This window comes from Juglans regia, chromosome 2 (genome assembly GCF_001411555.2).
Source record: "Juglans regia cultivar Chandler chromosome 2, Walnut 2.0, whole genome shotgun sequence".
In the NCBI taxonomy this organism is placed as follows: Eukaryota; Viridiplantae; Streptophyta; class Magnoliopsida; order Fagales; family Juglandaceae; genus Juglans; species Juglans regia.
The window spans coordinates 33,158,701-33,173,699 of NC_049902.1; the positions used below are offsets into that span (position 1 = coordinate 33,158,701).

The following is a 14,999-nucleotide window of genomic DNA, read 5'->3' on the forward strand; positions in this document are numbered from 1 at the left end:
TTAAAAATATAAGTTTAACGTTAGTTTATAAAATCTTTCTATAATTTTATAAAAAATTAGAAATACAGCAAAAAGGAAAAGAAAATTTGATTAATATCAAGTGGATAAGAAAGAGAACACGAGACGATACTTCAAAAGTTACTACAAGTTCTCTCTCTCTCTCTCTCTCATTTTTTACTTTAAGCTCTCTGCAGCTCTCAAAATCTCCGATTTGTCCCAAAGCAAGGTTTCGAATTCGAAGTTCTCGGTTGAGTTAGAGATAATTTGTTGTTGGTGGTGAGGAGGTCTTTTTCTTTATGGTGAATTTGGGGAGGATAGGGTGTCGGATCTGTGATTTGAGTTGTAGGGATCGAGATTTGGATGAGAATTTGGTGTTGTATGTGTGCCACGAAGGGTTTGGAACGAAAACTGACTAGGGGCTGTCGTCTCGTGATCCGGAGTAGGTCTCGCTGGGGCAAATGCGGTTAGATTTTCTCTGAATTCTTGGAGTTTCAGTTTGATCTGAAAGAAAAAGGCAGGCAAGCAAGCAAGAAGAGTATGCAGCACAATCAGCCGAAAAAGGTCTCTGTCCCTCTCTCTATATCGCTTGATTTAAGGCTGTGTTCTATTTGGTTGATGAGAAACTGAAGGAAAAGGGAAAGAAAGTGAAATTGTGGGTTTGGGTAGTATTTTCTTCGATCTTTTGATGTTTTGAGGACGAAGTTGGCCGTTGGAACTTGCAATCGAAGTTCGTGAATAAACGTGGCCAACCCTGCGTCTAAATTGATGAAACCTAAGTACAAGAAAATTAAAGAAAAATTAGAAGGTTAAATTATTTGCGAAACATAAACTGGGCCGCTATAACTATTCCTTTTGTTGATTCTTTGTATTCTTTTTCTTTTTTCGTTGTAGAATTTTGGAAAAACATAGAACCACAGAACGCATGCAATTTTTTTTTCCACTTTTGTTCGCCTGTTGTTCTTGGGAATTTACCCGTATGGTCTTATAGGGAACTATGAATTACGAATGAACATGTGAGATTTTAATTGACGTGCGTTGGATTTAATTTTATAATTTACCCATATAGTCTTATAGGGAACTATGAATAACGAATGAGCATGTTAGATTTTAATTGATGTGCGCTGGATTTAGTTTTATTTGGTTTCGATGTCTTTAAATTGTTTATCAAAAAAATTTAGTGGTTACTGATCCTAACAACAAAAAGCTACAAGCATATGCAGATTCTTTCTTTATGTGGATTTATTCACAGTTTTTTTTAAAGTATGACCATGCTGTCATTGAATTACAAGAGAGGAATCTGGGCTCATATACTGTTGCAAATTGTTAGCTTTGTGTCTCTAGTGCCAGATTCTATTCCCAAATAATGTATTTTGTTGGGTTAATTTATTGTGAATTTTATTTTAATGTTGTATTTTTTTTTCTTTAATTTAGTGTCTTATGGGTCAGTAAAAGTTGTCCATTTTGGCTTTATAATTGACTGATGATATCAGAAACTAGGACCTGTGACAAGGGTCGGGAAACACTGATTGAAACTGTTGTTTAGGACAGTGTTGGGCGATTTATTGATCTGAGGCTATACTCATGTGGGTATTTTTTTGTTTGGGTATCTGTGGTCTGCTATTAAATTTTGGATACGTCACGCTTCTGTTTCGTTATATGGTTAGGCAGAAGAAATTAATTCCAGGCTTATGCATTGTATACTGTTGATTCTTTGTAGTTATCAGTTGTCTGCTGTGTACGGTGTACTGACCACCTGAATTAGATCTAAATGTACACAAATTTGAATTTTCTTTTGTCAGGTCATGAAAGAAATGGATTTTTTCACCGATTATGGTGATGCAAATAGGTATAGAATTCTTGAAGTTATAGGCAAGGGAAGCTATGGAGTTGTTTGTGCAGCAATTGACACACATACTGGGGAAAAAGTAGCTATAAAAAAAATACATGATGTTTTTGAGCATATCTCTGATTCTATAAGGATCCTACGTGAAATCAAGTTGCTCAGGCTTTTACGGCATCCTGATATTGTTGAAATTAAGCGTATCATGTTGCCACCATCGAAGAGGGAGTTTAAAGACATCTATGTTGTTTTTGAGCTTATGGAATCTGATCTTCACCAAGTGATTAAAGCTAATGATGACTTGACGCATGAACACCATCAGTTTTTTCTTTATCAGATGCTACGTGCATTAAAATTTATGCATACAGGTAATTTTATGTGTTCATGCTTGTCCTATGTTTATGAAGATTGCTTCTTTTTGTGGTTGTTACTTCTGCAATTAGATTTTTTTTTTTAATACTGGCAGCAGTTTTTATTGTCTTTGTTTGCGGCACATTGTCATCTTTATTTTAATATTTTTTTTTATGAGTATTTTAAAATTGGGTATAAGATCCACCATAGAAGGTGGGAAGCTTTAACCGTATGTGTAGTTGCTGGTAAGCCCGAAGGCTGTTCCCTTCCCTACAAGGGGATCCTTATTTTATTAATCTCTTGTAAATGAACTTTTCGTCAGTGAGGAGTTAGGGGTAAGTCTTGGAGTAGTTGTAACCATTGACATGATTTAAGTTGATTTGTTGCAGCAAATGTGTATCATCGAGACCTTAAGCCAAAGAATATATTGGCAAACGCAAATTGCAAACTCAAAGTTTGCGACTTTGGACTAGCTAGAGTTGCATTCAGTGATATGCCAACCGCAATATTTTGGACGGTATGTTCTTTTGTTACACTCGCAATTGGCTTTACAGTGTTGACTCAGTTAATGATTCTTTTCCCCCCTGTAGTGAGTGAATCATCATCTTTTAGGGTTTTTTTTTTTTTTGCTGATATACCTGGCAGGACTATGTGGCTACAAGGTGGTATAGGGCTCCAGAATTGTGTGGATCATTCTTTGCTAAGGTATATGGCTTGCATCCATTTACAACTAGTCTTTATTTTCATCCAATGACAATATTATAGGAGTATGGCCCACAGCTTCCTAGACTAAAAAAACTGGTTCAAATTGGTGCAGTTATGCTCTTTTGTCTTTGCTCTAGCTGCCCCTATGTTAGCTGGATGGATCCACACGCCAGTCCTCCAATTTGTGTGACTTAAGTTGATGGATTTATTTTATTATGCATGCAACTTTGTTTCTCTTTTCATACTTCTTTTGTTTCTGCATTTCTTTCCTTCTGTCAGACTCAATACTTCATCGTCGTGTTTTGATTGTTTCTGGTAATTTATTTTGCAGACATCTGTCTTTACCACTTAACATTCTTTAATGAAGTATTTTACATGGGCATCTAGAATAGTCTCCTCTTCCTTTTAGCTACTTTAGGTCGTTTGTCCTCTACCCCAAACAAAGTGGGTACCACATTGAAAATTATGCATTTTTTGGAATATATCCTGAGTGCTTATAGTAAGCAGTAATACCTAGACTATAATAATTCTTGTTCAGGGAGGACTATTGAACTGTCCTGGAAGTTGAAATATCTGTCATTCAGGTAACTGTGTCAGGTTACGTCTGTTTCTCTGAAGCAGTTCAATTGCGCTTGCTTTCTTATGTTGGTGAATATAAGAAGTTGTCTGACTTGTTTTATCAATTTTTTGCAGTATACTCCTGCAATTGATATATGGAGTATTGGCTGCATCTTTGCCGAGGTACTGACAGGAAAACCATTATTTCCTGGCAAAAGTATTATTCATCAATTAGATTTGATCACTGATCTTCTTGGGACACCTTCACCCGAGACCATTTCCGCAGTAAGATACATCTCTCTCTCTCTCTCTCTCTCTCTCTCTCTCTCTCTCTCTCTCTCTCTCTCAATTCTGATTGCACTAGTGATAGGTATTGCTTTTTTGAGCTCTTGATATTTTAATGTGATGAACATATTATTACAGATAAAAAAAATGTGTTGAACATATGCAGGTTCGAAATGAGAGAGCTCGAAAATATTTGATAGAAATGAGAAAAAAACCTCTTGTGCCCTTTCAACAGAAATTTCCAAATGCAGATCCTCTTGCACTCAGTATATTGCAAAGGCTGTTAGCATTTGATCCAAAGGATCGGCCAACTGCTGAAGAGGTTTGTTCTCTTTCATATTCTTGGGATTTTGAGTACTACCCTTGAGATTCTTTTAGCCAATAAATCTCTCAAGTATCTTTATGATTTATTTTCCTTTCTCCCCAATGTCTGAAACAGTTTGTTTTCTTTTCCTGCCCTGCCCCCCACCCCTCTCTCCTTTCTTCAGGCACTGGCTGATCCGTACTTTAAGGGACTGTCTAAAGTTGAGAGAGAACCTTCTGCTCAGCCAATCTCAAAGTTGGAGTTTGAGTTTGAAAGGCGAAGGGTCATGAAGGAGGACATAAGAGAACTGATATATCGAGAGATACTAGAATACCATCCTCAACTGCTTAAAGACTATGTGAATGGAACTGAAGGCACAAATTTCCTATATCCTAGGTTTTAACGGTGCTTCTTACCGAGCGCAGTTGCATAATTTTCCCCTTTTAAGTGCTTTATGGTTTATACCTTTTGATCATTTATTGCATATCACTTCAATGCAGTGGTATAGGCCAGTTCAGAAAGCAATTTGCATATCTTGAGGAAAATGGTGGTAAAAGTTCACCGGTTGTTCCTTTAGAGAGGAAGCATGTCTCTCTCCCCCGGTAAAGATTGTTTGAATGATCAATAATTCCCAACATATTGTGTGTGTAATGACTAGACTCCCACTTATTATAGGAAATTATGGAAGTCAAACTTTCAAAAACTGTAATCATCCACATCCTAGTTGGTGTAGGTGTTGTGCGCACATTTTCTGGGTTTGCACACATTGTGGCAACGTATGCTATCAGAGAGCAGAACTACAAACTACTCTAATTATTAAGTTAATGATGAAACGGTTTAAATGTTGAACAATTTTACTGCTAGAGAGCATAATGTGGTTTAAGTTAATGATGAAGCTTCACTATGGCTATAGCAAACCCTGACGAGTGTAGTTTACCAATACAAACCCTTTTTTTCCAGGTCTACTGTTCACTCAAATACAATTCCTCCTAGCACAAGGCAAAGTTTGAATTTGTATGAGAACCGGCAAATTGCAGAGCAGACTTCAACAAATTTTAGGGCAGCGGATGCAAGTTCTGGAAATGCTTCTAAGGTTTCACGGCCTCCACCAAGAGTTCCAACAGGCATGGCATTCTGTAATTTTGTTTAACTCTGCCCCTTTCTTTGTCAAGAATACTTTTTCCTTGGAAAAATGTAATTGGACATTTTGGCTTCTGTAAGTATATGTCATATGTGAGTTTGCTAGCAAAAATTGGGAATTGTTCACACTTCCAGTTCCATGAGTTTCATGTTGTTAAATATGGAAGATTGTAAGATAAATCTGATTGATGCCCATATTGTATTAAGATATGAGTTTGGTTCCCATACTACATTTAAGGGAGTTCAAAATCATTATTATATTCTCAGATTCTGTACTCATGGTGATGCTTTTTTCTCTGCACAGCAAAACCAGGGAGAGTTGTGGGACCAGTTCTACCTTATGAGGATAGCAGAAACATCAAAGATGAATATGGTTCGAGGGTCTTTGATAGAAATGCAGTTCTTACTCCTCAGGCGGGCACTCCACAATGGTTCTTCAAGAGTCGCACCGTAAATCCGGAGAAATCTGGGTTAGAGGCAGACAGGGATTTGTTACAAGCCAAACCGCAAACCCAATGCCACGTATCTGGCAACCCAACCTCAGGCATGGTCATGGATGTAAACACCAATCCACATGCCAAGGCAGATCAATTAATGGACCGAATTACTATTGATGCAAAACTGCTGCAGGCACAGTCAAAGTTTGGAGCCGCTGGTGCTGCTGCTGTAGCTGTAGCTGCCCACAGGAACGCTGGAGCTTTTCAGTATTGACTATCTTAAGTGTGGTTTTGTGGATATGCAAGAGCTGTTCAGGTGACAATCTACGCGTGGGTTTGGAGCTGAAGGTGGTGGCAGTTAGGATCTCTTCCTTGAAAGAGGTTTTTCTAGGTTTATCTACGTTTTTCTTTTTCTGTTTCTGATTATGTACATGTTAAATATGTCCCATCATTGAAATTGGTAATAAAAAGTAAGCTGTTCTTTAACACTTTCAGAGGATCTGATCTTGGTGTTCCGTTGTCTGACTTATCCGTGCTTTTGTGTTTGGGAGGGGGGGATCGTTTGATTATGTTGTGCGCTCAATCAGTTAAGGGATGCAATAATTTGCTCCCATAATTGGGGGACACTGTTCCAATCTTTTGATCACCTTGTTTGCTGTATTTTCCGTTCTTTAAGGTTGCGTTTGGATGTTGAAGTGAGTTGAGTTGAGTTGAGATAATAAAATATTGTTAGAATATTATTTATTATTATTATTATTATTTTGGGATTTGAAAAAGTTGAATTGTTTATTATATTTTGTATTGGGATTTGAAAAAGTTGTAATGATAAGTTGAGATGAGTTGAGAGGATTTTTGGTTCCAAACGAAGCCTAAGTCTGTCCTGAACAGTTATTATTCATGACAGTTTTTTATTTGAAGTATTTTTTATAAGATGTAAGGTAATAAATAGTGGCAGACCGATTCTCGGAACAAAAAGTAACTTCATTATTTAATGAGCCTCATGATTGGCAAGTGTATTGAAAGAAACTGTCGGGTTATCGTGTGGTGGGTGGGGGGGGGGAAGAAAAGATTCGATGGAAAGAAAATTGTATTTCAATATATTATATATATATTCATTCTAGTATCCATACAATGAAAAAGCCAACAAGGGCAGTATACAGAACTTGGTACTTTTATAGGGTACCAGCATATTACGTGCCTTGATCTGATCATTATGCAGACTGGAAGTCTGAAATTCTTCTCAGCCATGCTAATAGATAGAATCAGGCTTCATTTATTTTTCTTATTCTTTTTCCTTTATTTCCCTTTTACTGTGTACTCCATTAATTTATCCCCACCCCATTTTATATTTTATATGGTGACTTTAATCTTTAAGCCCTCTCAAACACAACAGGAAGCACTGAACCATCCAAGGCCAACAACCTCTTCCCGTTCTCTACCAAACTACCAGCAGTCCCACAGTCGAACCTGCAAAAATTGCAGACCTCAGTCGGACACCACTCGATATTGTAGATATTATCCCCAGCTCCAGTCCTCCGAATCTTAAAGAAATTGCCTGCTTTTCTCCAGCTTTCATTTTCTTCAGTGACGACGATTTCTCCTGTGACAATTAATCTCCTTCCACTCTCTGTGTCTCTCTCACCCAACTTCCACGCAGTTGATTGTATACAGGTTGTGGCTGCTGAGAATACAACCTTAGTGTCCCTGCTCTCCCTAATTAAAGTTTCTCCCTCCACGAAGGGTGTAAAGATGACAGGGAAGCCATCCGGACCCGAAACATTTTCCTGACCAACGTATAAAGGGCAAGAGCCATTTCGGTCGATCAAGGTAAAACGACCACCATTATCAGTAATGGCAGGCTTAATGTAGTATTCTATGCCCTGTTCAAGAGCCCGTCCAGAGGTGTCAAGCACCGGAGGAGAAGAGTCATCATCGGACGGTTGGGCTGCCACAGATATGGCCATCATGACTAGGAATATGCAGAAGCTCAGGCTTCCAACCAATCGCGTCAACTCCATTTTGATGATTCTGATCAAACAGCAGATGAAACTGATCTATATATATTGCAGGGTTATGTAAATTTATATGTATGTTTTGGTGGTGGTATGCAAGGTTTATATATATAGGCTTTGGAGTATTAATCCTTGAGATAGTCGTGGAAAAATGGTTCGTAGATCAGGTCCAAAGATCTTATCTTTTCAGGAATTGCTTGTACCATAAGGGTGTCATACTGCCGGTACAGCAATACATTAGACTTTTTACACTCAGTTAAATTGGGCATTGACTGCATATATGAACGCATGCACGCACGGTCGCATATGTACAACAAAGGATATTGTTGAACCATATAAAAACGTGACATTTCAATGCCTATCCATACAAAGTTTGGAGCTTTGAATTGCCATGAAGGTCTAAAGCCGCCATGCACATTTATTTGCTAAATCCAACCCCATAAATGGCTGGCAGCCTACACATCATCTCAAAGGAATAGTCGATCTCAGAAGAATCCAATAACTTGCACGGTGGAAATTAATGGAATATTGATGTTTCAAAGATGAATCTGAACGTTGGAATTAGTAAAAGTAATTGCGTGCTGTCAAGAAAGATGTACTTTGTCTAGGCTGTGTTTGATTGTTGAACCAATTAAACTCGATCAACTCATCTCAAATAAATCATTGATGTGATTCATTATTTTTTTAATTTTTTATAAAAATGTTAAATTCATCTCAACCTACTCCATACATTTCAACTTAAAAAATTAAACTCATCTCAATGAGATCTACAAAATTCTATTATTCATAACTCAACTCAACTCATTTCAACATCCAAATCATGTAGCCTCTTAGCTAGCCTTGTTTGTTTAGTGAAACTATCATTTCATTTCATCTAATCATTACAACTTTTTCAAACTTCCAAACAAAATGTAATAAACAATTCAACTTTTTCAAAACTAAAAAAAAATATTATATTAAAAATTTATATTCTAATAATATTTTATTCAACTTTTAACTTTCATTTCATATCAATTCATTAATATCCAAATCAGGATATTATATATCTCAACTTTCATTTCATTTCAACTTACTAACATGATCTCAACTTTCAGCTATACATGACACATGATGACGCAGAATATTATATATTTGGACTGAAAAATAATAATGAAATTATGCAATTTAATAATGCACAATTATGCAATTATGCAAAAATAGTAATTACGTTAGCATAGTTTAATGCATCTTTTGTTTGGAGTATTCTGGCAGAAACCGTGTGCGCGCATGACGGTACTGGTGGTCATGTACAGAGTGCATCATGTACTGTAACATTATGTCCAAACTCATGCATGTTTTTTTAATATTATTTATTAAGTATGTAATGATGTTTTAAATTTATATTAATAATATAAATATTATAATATTTATTTCATATATCTATCTCTCCTAACTAAACTTGATCGGCGAATTTAATGCATGCATGACATGATACACGATTAAATTAACAGAAACTATTGGTGCGTGCGGATCATATGAGTTGAATTCGTTGATACAATGATCACATTACATATAATATATATATATATATATATATATATATATGTGAAAGATGGACCATTAATATTGCAGTAGCCAAATCCAAAAATTAAATTAAAGGACACATTCGTGTGTTTGTTTTTGTGCAGATCCTTGATTCTTCTGATCTGCATCATGCATGCATGCATGCTACCATACGTGCGTGCAATTGGGCCCAATATTTTCGCTTAAATATATACATATATATATATATATATATATATATTTCAATACTCACATGCTTGGCACTAGCCTAAGTACCACAAGGGCAGACGTGCCGCTCAAACAACTCATCTTCGATCGCCCTTAAAAACAAAACATGTATATGTATATGTTCCTTATGATTCCAAGAAATGCAGGCACATTATAATGATCCCATTCATGAGGGAGAGAGAGAGAGAGAGATAAGAGATGATTAACATTTTCGACCCTTTCAGTTTCGAAAAATATATATATATGTATTACAACGTACTCTTTAATTTCTAATTGAGAAATGATACTTGCAGTCGTGAGCGTGCAGTCGCCGTGCAGTCGCTTTGAAAAAAATGAATAAATAAGGGACCCACCTGAAAAGAAATTAATTTTTTAATAGTAGACTCCACTCTTTTTCAAAGTGACTGCACGGCGTTTACGCATTCCACGACTGTATGTAGCATTACTCTTTCCAATTAAAGAAGTTACAGAACGTACATGCCTAAGCTTTATTTATTATTGCAAGGAGCCAGCTATAGCTCCATTTATTGAATATTAATTTCAGTGCTGATCAATAATATTACACAAGCGATCGAGAGGGACAGAGCCTCCGGTTGATAAGGAGCAGTACTTAAGCGTTCCTCTCAAACATAACAGGAAGGACGCTACCATCCAAGGCCAACAACCTCTTCCCATTCTCAACCAAACCACCAGCAGTTCCACAGTTAAACCTACACGTGGGACAAACATCGGTAGGACACCATGAAATCTCGTAGATATTGTCTCCGACGGCAGCTTTCACTAGTCGGAAGTAATTGCCGGTACTTAGCCTGCCTTGGTCTTCTCCGGTGACAATCAATCTCCTTTGGCTCTCAGGATCTCTCTCGCCAAGCTTCCATGCAGTTGACTGCACACAGATCGTGGACGCAGAGAACACAATCCTCAAGTCCCTATTCTCCCTGATCACCGTATCTTCCTCAGCGAAAGGTGTGAAGATAACAGGGAAGCCTTCCGGGCCTGAAACATTCTCTTGGCCAACGTAAAACGGGCACGAGTCATTACGATTAATCAAGGTGAAACGGCCGCCATTGTCAGTAATAGCAGGATTGATGTAGTATTCTACACCACGTTCAAGAGGACGTCCCTCACTGTCAAGCACAGGAGAGGGAGAGGATGATGGTTGGGCTACTACTGCAGAGATGGCCAAGACTAGCCAAATGGAGCCAAGACTGCCAATCAATCCGATCATCTTCATTTCGAGTATTCTCGTACAACAAATGAATTTGCGAAGGAACAATTTCTGGGCTTTTAAGAATAATACTTGTGTTAATTCGTATTTGGTGTCTGTCTTGGCCAATGGCCATGGCGAGGTATTTATAGATTCGGTGCGTGTATGTTTGCATGCATGCCAATTATGAGATGGGTCGTGAAAGAATGCATGGGGAATAAAAGTCCAAGATTCTTATCTTCTTTAATCATAATTACGTGTACCAAACGATCATCGAGGTGACAACCAATACTTCTGCAAGCAGTCTGCACGTGTGAGAGCCGAGGTGGTCGTTTATGTACAACACAGTTCTGGGTAACAAAATTGTCTACGGAGTTTTGAGGCCAGACATGACAACAATGGAAGATTTTACAAGTTTTCACCAAAATTGCAGTTGTGAAGATAATATGCAATATACATAGTTTTGGACAAACTCAGCTGAGCTGGGCCACTTATTTTGAAGCTTGGATTGTCCCGATGTCAGCAGCTAGCTAGCCCAATATTCACACAAAATAATAAGCCTACACACAAGCCTATCTATCTCTTTCATGGCTGCTGCGGGCTGATGGTGCCTAATTAAAGGGAATCTTCAAAGCAGTGGAAAAAACTGCAATTTTTGCTCCCAATATTTCAAGCTTGGCAACTGTTGGGGGATCTCTAATTTCTTGTTTGAAAATAGATCTCATTATAAACATCTTATCTCATCTTATCTCATTTTCAAACATAATTCAAATACAAAATTTTCAAACTAATCATTACAACATTTCTAAACTTAACAACTACTAGATAATGTCTAAGAATTCAATTTTCATTAATAATCGCATATCTATATATGGTATCCACAAAACAATATTGCTGATGATCTATAGCCCTTTCCACATGCGAATATTACGCATATATAGAAATTACACATTTTATCTTTTGAATATTAATATTGCTACTATGCCTTATCATTTTGCCCCCTCATTTTGACTACTAGCTCATGCATTTAATTTTTTTTAAATTTTTTTTTCTTAATGGTTAAGGAAGTAACTATTAAAGTATTTGTATTTTTTTTATTTTTTAAAAATATTTAAATATGTTTAAAAAATATTTGAAATAAAAAACAAAAAAATAATAAAATAAAAGTGCAATTTGCACTAGGCGGCACATTAATGAGCAAGCGCCTGCAGGTGGCAGAGTAGCACCGCTCTTTATGTTTTATGATTAACCCTAATTTGCAAAAATCCTAGCTAGCTAGTTGGTGCAATTAAAGGTTACAATCTCATATATTTTAAATATTGGAAATTAACAAACGTTTTAAATTTTGTATCTTAAAGTACTACTATCACATTAATTGATACAATATTGTAATAATTAGTTCGTTTTAATTTGTAAGATTATATTCTGATATCTATATATCTTTAATTATGCTTTTGGTTGATTCTAAATGTTGTTCTTGTTATTTTGTTCTTGTTATTGAAGATAAGTTTGGTGATCACTTATAATTATTGTTTCGATATACAGAAAGAAAAATGTAATCCGTACATAGTAAACCGATTAATTTTATGACTGTCGTATGACAATATATATTTGCGTCACTTAATTAATTATATTCTCTAGTGGCATTTGGGTTACTTAATTTAATATCACCATATATGTAATATCTTCGAGGGTCAGAAAATCGTAATAGGGTTATAAAGAGCGATTCAACAATTTGCATAATTTGGAGATTCATGACATGAATTTTAAATCGATTATTTCAATGTTGATAAAAAAGTATAAAAAAAATCATATACAATGCAATTCAAACATTTAACATCATATATATAAAAGAGTATAAAATATAAATTTATTGACTAATTTCAATAAAAATATTATATGAATTTAAATAGTTTCAATAAATATGTAATTCATGAATTGAACCTCAATTGTCAACAATTTTTTACCTAATATACGAAGAAGATAAAGATCATTAAGTCATAAACACAGGGTAAAGGTAGTATTTTATTCACAACCACAAATTCAATATAAAATAACATTCATTCATCTCCTAATTCTTTTGTTCAATGAAAGAAAATAAAGAGCTACATGTTTTATGTTTTGATTTTCTATGATTTTTGCTGAATAAAATGATGAAAAATTTATTAAATATATATATGTTTAGTTTTATCATACTTTTTACAAGAAATTTTAAAAAAATAAAAATCTCAATTATTAGAAAATTTAAAAAATAAATACAATTTTGAATCAGTTGGAATCAGCCCAAATCGGTTTAAAATTAGCTAGAGTCGGTCTAAATTGATTAATTGAAGTAGTTCAATGAACGATTCAAAATGTTCATTAAAATTGATTTGATTTCTTATCAAATTCAATTTGAATTGGTTGAATGGAACTGTTTTTTTCGAATTTTGAATATTTTTAATGTTGTATGGTGTAAGATTTTAGTGTGACTAAATATTGGTTTAAAACTTTAACTACATTTTTTTAAAAGAAGAGTACGTACCGTCCTTTTTATAAAAAATAAAAAATAAAGAATGTCAAATTCCTCGAACCAAGCATTCCAGAAATTTTTCATTTCATTAGCCTTTCATCATTGTAATTTTTTAAAATTTTTAAACAAAATATAATAAACAATTCAATTTTTTCAAATTTTTAAACAAAAATAATATTTTATTTAACTTTCATTTCATCTTAATTCACTATTCAAACCTCCCATTAATCAGCACAAGTTACTTATTAAGTTATGGATAATAATTAGTTTGAGCATGAATCAATTTCGTACCAAAATAAAAAATAAAAAATAGAAAGTGGGATTAAGATTAATTACTTTTAAATGCAAATAATATTATAGCATGCATGGTATGATGTAAAATTTAACAAAATAAAATCCAATTTTGTTAACAACGTACGTTATGTGGAAAGATAGATAGATAGCCAAATCCCAAAAAAGAAGATTTGTGTTTTGTTTTCGAGCATATCCTAATTGATAATACTTCAGTACTACTTCACCCCAGCTTCAACTGCTGCATGCATGCTTACGTACAAATGAGTGGCCATTTCATGAGCTTGATGTTGATTCCTTGGAGAGAGAGAGAGAGAGAGAGAGAGAGAGAAAGAGATCCCTTTTATTTTGAATACATATATAATACAATATTATTTCAAACAAGTTGAAGTTAGAATTAAAATAGGTATGGCTGAGCATTATTTAGTATCCATTATAAGCAGCACTAACAAATTCAAGCCTTCCTCTCAAACATAACAGGAAGCACGTTTCCATCCAATGCAAACAGCCTCTTCCCATTCTCAACCAAACCACCACCAGTCCCACAATCAAACTTACAAATGGGACAAACATCCGTCGGACACCATGAAATCTCGTAGATATTGTCTCCGACGGCAGCTTTCACTATCCGGAAGTAATTGCCGGCACTTAGCCTGCTTTGGGCTTCTCCGGTGACAATCAATCTCCTTTGGCTCTCAGGATCTCTCTCGCCAAGCTTCCATGCAGTTGACTGCACACAGGTCGTGAACGCAGAGAACACAATCCTCAAGTCCCTATTCTCCCTGATCACTGTATCTTCCTCAGCGAAAGGTGTGAAGATAACAGGGTAGCCTTCCGGGCCTGAAAGATTCTCTTGGCCAACGTACAATGGGCACGAGTCATTGCGATCAATCAAGGTGAAACGGCCGCCATTTTCAGTAATAGCAGGATTGATGTAGTATTCTACACCACGTGCAAGAGGACTTCCCGCACTGTCAAGAACAGGAGCGGGAGAGGATGATGGCTGGGCTACTACTGCTGATATGGCCAAGACCAGCCATATGCTGCCAAGGCTTCCAATCAATCCGAGCAACTTCATTTCGAGTACTAATTCTCGCAAAACAGATGAATTACAATTTCTGGGTTTCTGAGTTTGTAATTTGTATTTGGAATTGGTGTCTGGGACGAAGGCCAGGGCGTGGTATTTATAGATTTGGTGTGGGGCGTACGTGTTATGTATCATTGAGATGAGTCGTGGAAGAGTGGTGAAGAAAAGTCCACTACTCTTATCCTGTTTTGACTTTTTTATATTACACGTGTAATTAATAACTAGTAATGTAATTGCACACCGGAAGACAAGACTTCTAGAACCTGCGTTTGAGGTTGTCTTTCCAATTGGATACGGTTCCGGGCGGTGAACCTGTCTTGGCAGTTCCAAGATACAACATGGGAACAAATTGAACCAAAAAATCAGTAACGAAATGTCAAACCATGGCTATCCACAGTTTCTGAACCAATTCATATCATTTCCAATTATTTCATCAAATTGGAATTTGATGATTTAATGCAAAGAGAAATAAATACAACATTAAATGCTTATACAAGATT

General features: G+C 35.8%; 4 protein-coding genes and 1 pseudogene across 4 annotated transcripts; 1 reads left to right on the top strand and 4 right to left on the bottom strand.

The window, feature by feature from the left end:
- The first annotated feature begins 132 nt into the window (after nt 1-132).
- Nucleotides 133-6,121, top strand: LOC109011723 (mitogen-activated protein kinase 19-like). Its single transcript, XM_018993027.2, has 10 exons — nt 133-561; nt 1,800-2,208; nt 2,581-2,708; nt 2,837-2,896; nt 3,590-3,739; nt 3,906-4,061; nt 4,228-4,439; nt 4,544-4,645; nt 5,004-5,167; nt 5,488-6,121. Exons 1-10 carry the CDS (start codon nt 538-540, stop codon nt 5,892-5,894), a joined length of 1,812 nt encoding a protein of 603 aa, XP_018848572.1. The 5' UTR covers nt 133-537; the 3' UTR covers nt 5,895-6,121.
- On the bottom strand, nt 2,374-2,491 carry LOC118347839 (annotated as a pseudogene).
- A 586-nt stretch (nt 6,122-6,707) lies between the features above and the next one.
- Nucleotides 6,708-7,705, bottom strand: LOC109011731 (kunitz type trypsin inhibitor 111-like). Its single transcript, XM_018993038.2, has one exon. It carries the CDS (start codon nt 7,636-7,638, stop codon nt 6,991-6,993), a length of 648 nt encoding a protein of 215 aa, XP_018848583.1. The 5' UTR covers nt 7,639-7,705; the 3' UTR covers nt 6,708-6,990.
- Nucleotides 7,706-9,833: 2,128 nt separating this feature from the next.
- On the bottom strand, nt 9,834-10,721 carry LOC109011739 (kunitz type trypsin inhibitor 104-like). Its single transcript, XM_018993051.2, has one exon. It carries the CDS (start codon nt 10,634-10,636, stop codon nt 10,013-10,015), a length of 624 nt encoding a protein of 207 aa, XP_018848596.1. The 5' UTR covers nt 10,637-10,721; the 3' UTR covers nt 9,834-10,012.
- Nucleotides 10,722-13,753: 3,032 nt separating this feature from the next.
- LOC109011765 (kunitz type trypsin inhibitor 104-like) lies at nt 13,754-14,679 on the bottom strand. The gene has a single exon (XM_018993087.2). The coding sequence runs from the start codon at nt 14,632-14,634 to the stop codon at nt 13,867-13,869; it is 768 nt and encodes a 255-aa protein (XP_018848632.2). The 5' UTR covers nt 14,635-14,679; the 3' UTR covers nt 13,754-13,866.
- Nucleotides 14,680-14,999: the final 320 nt, after the last annotated feature.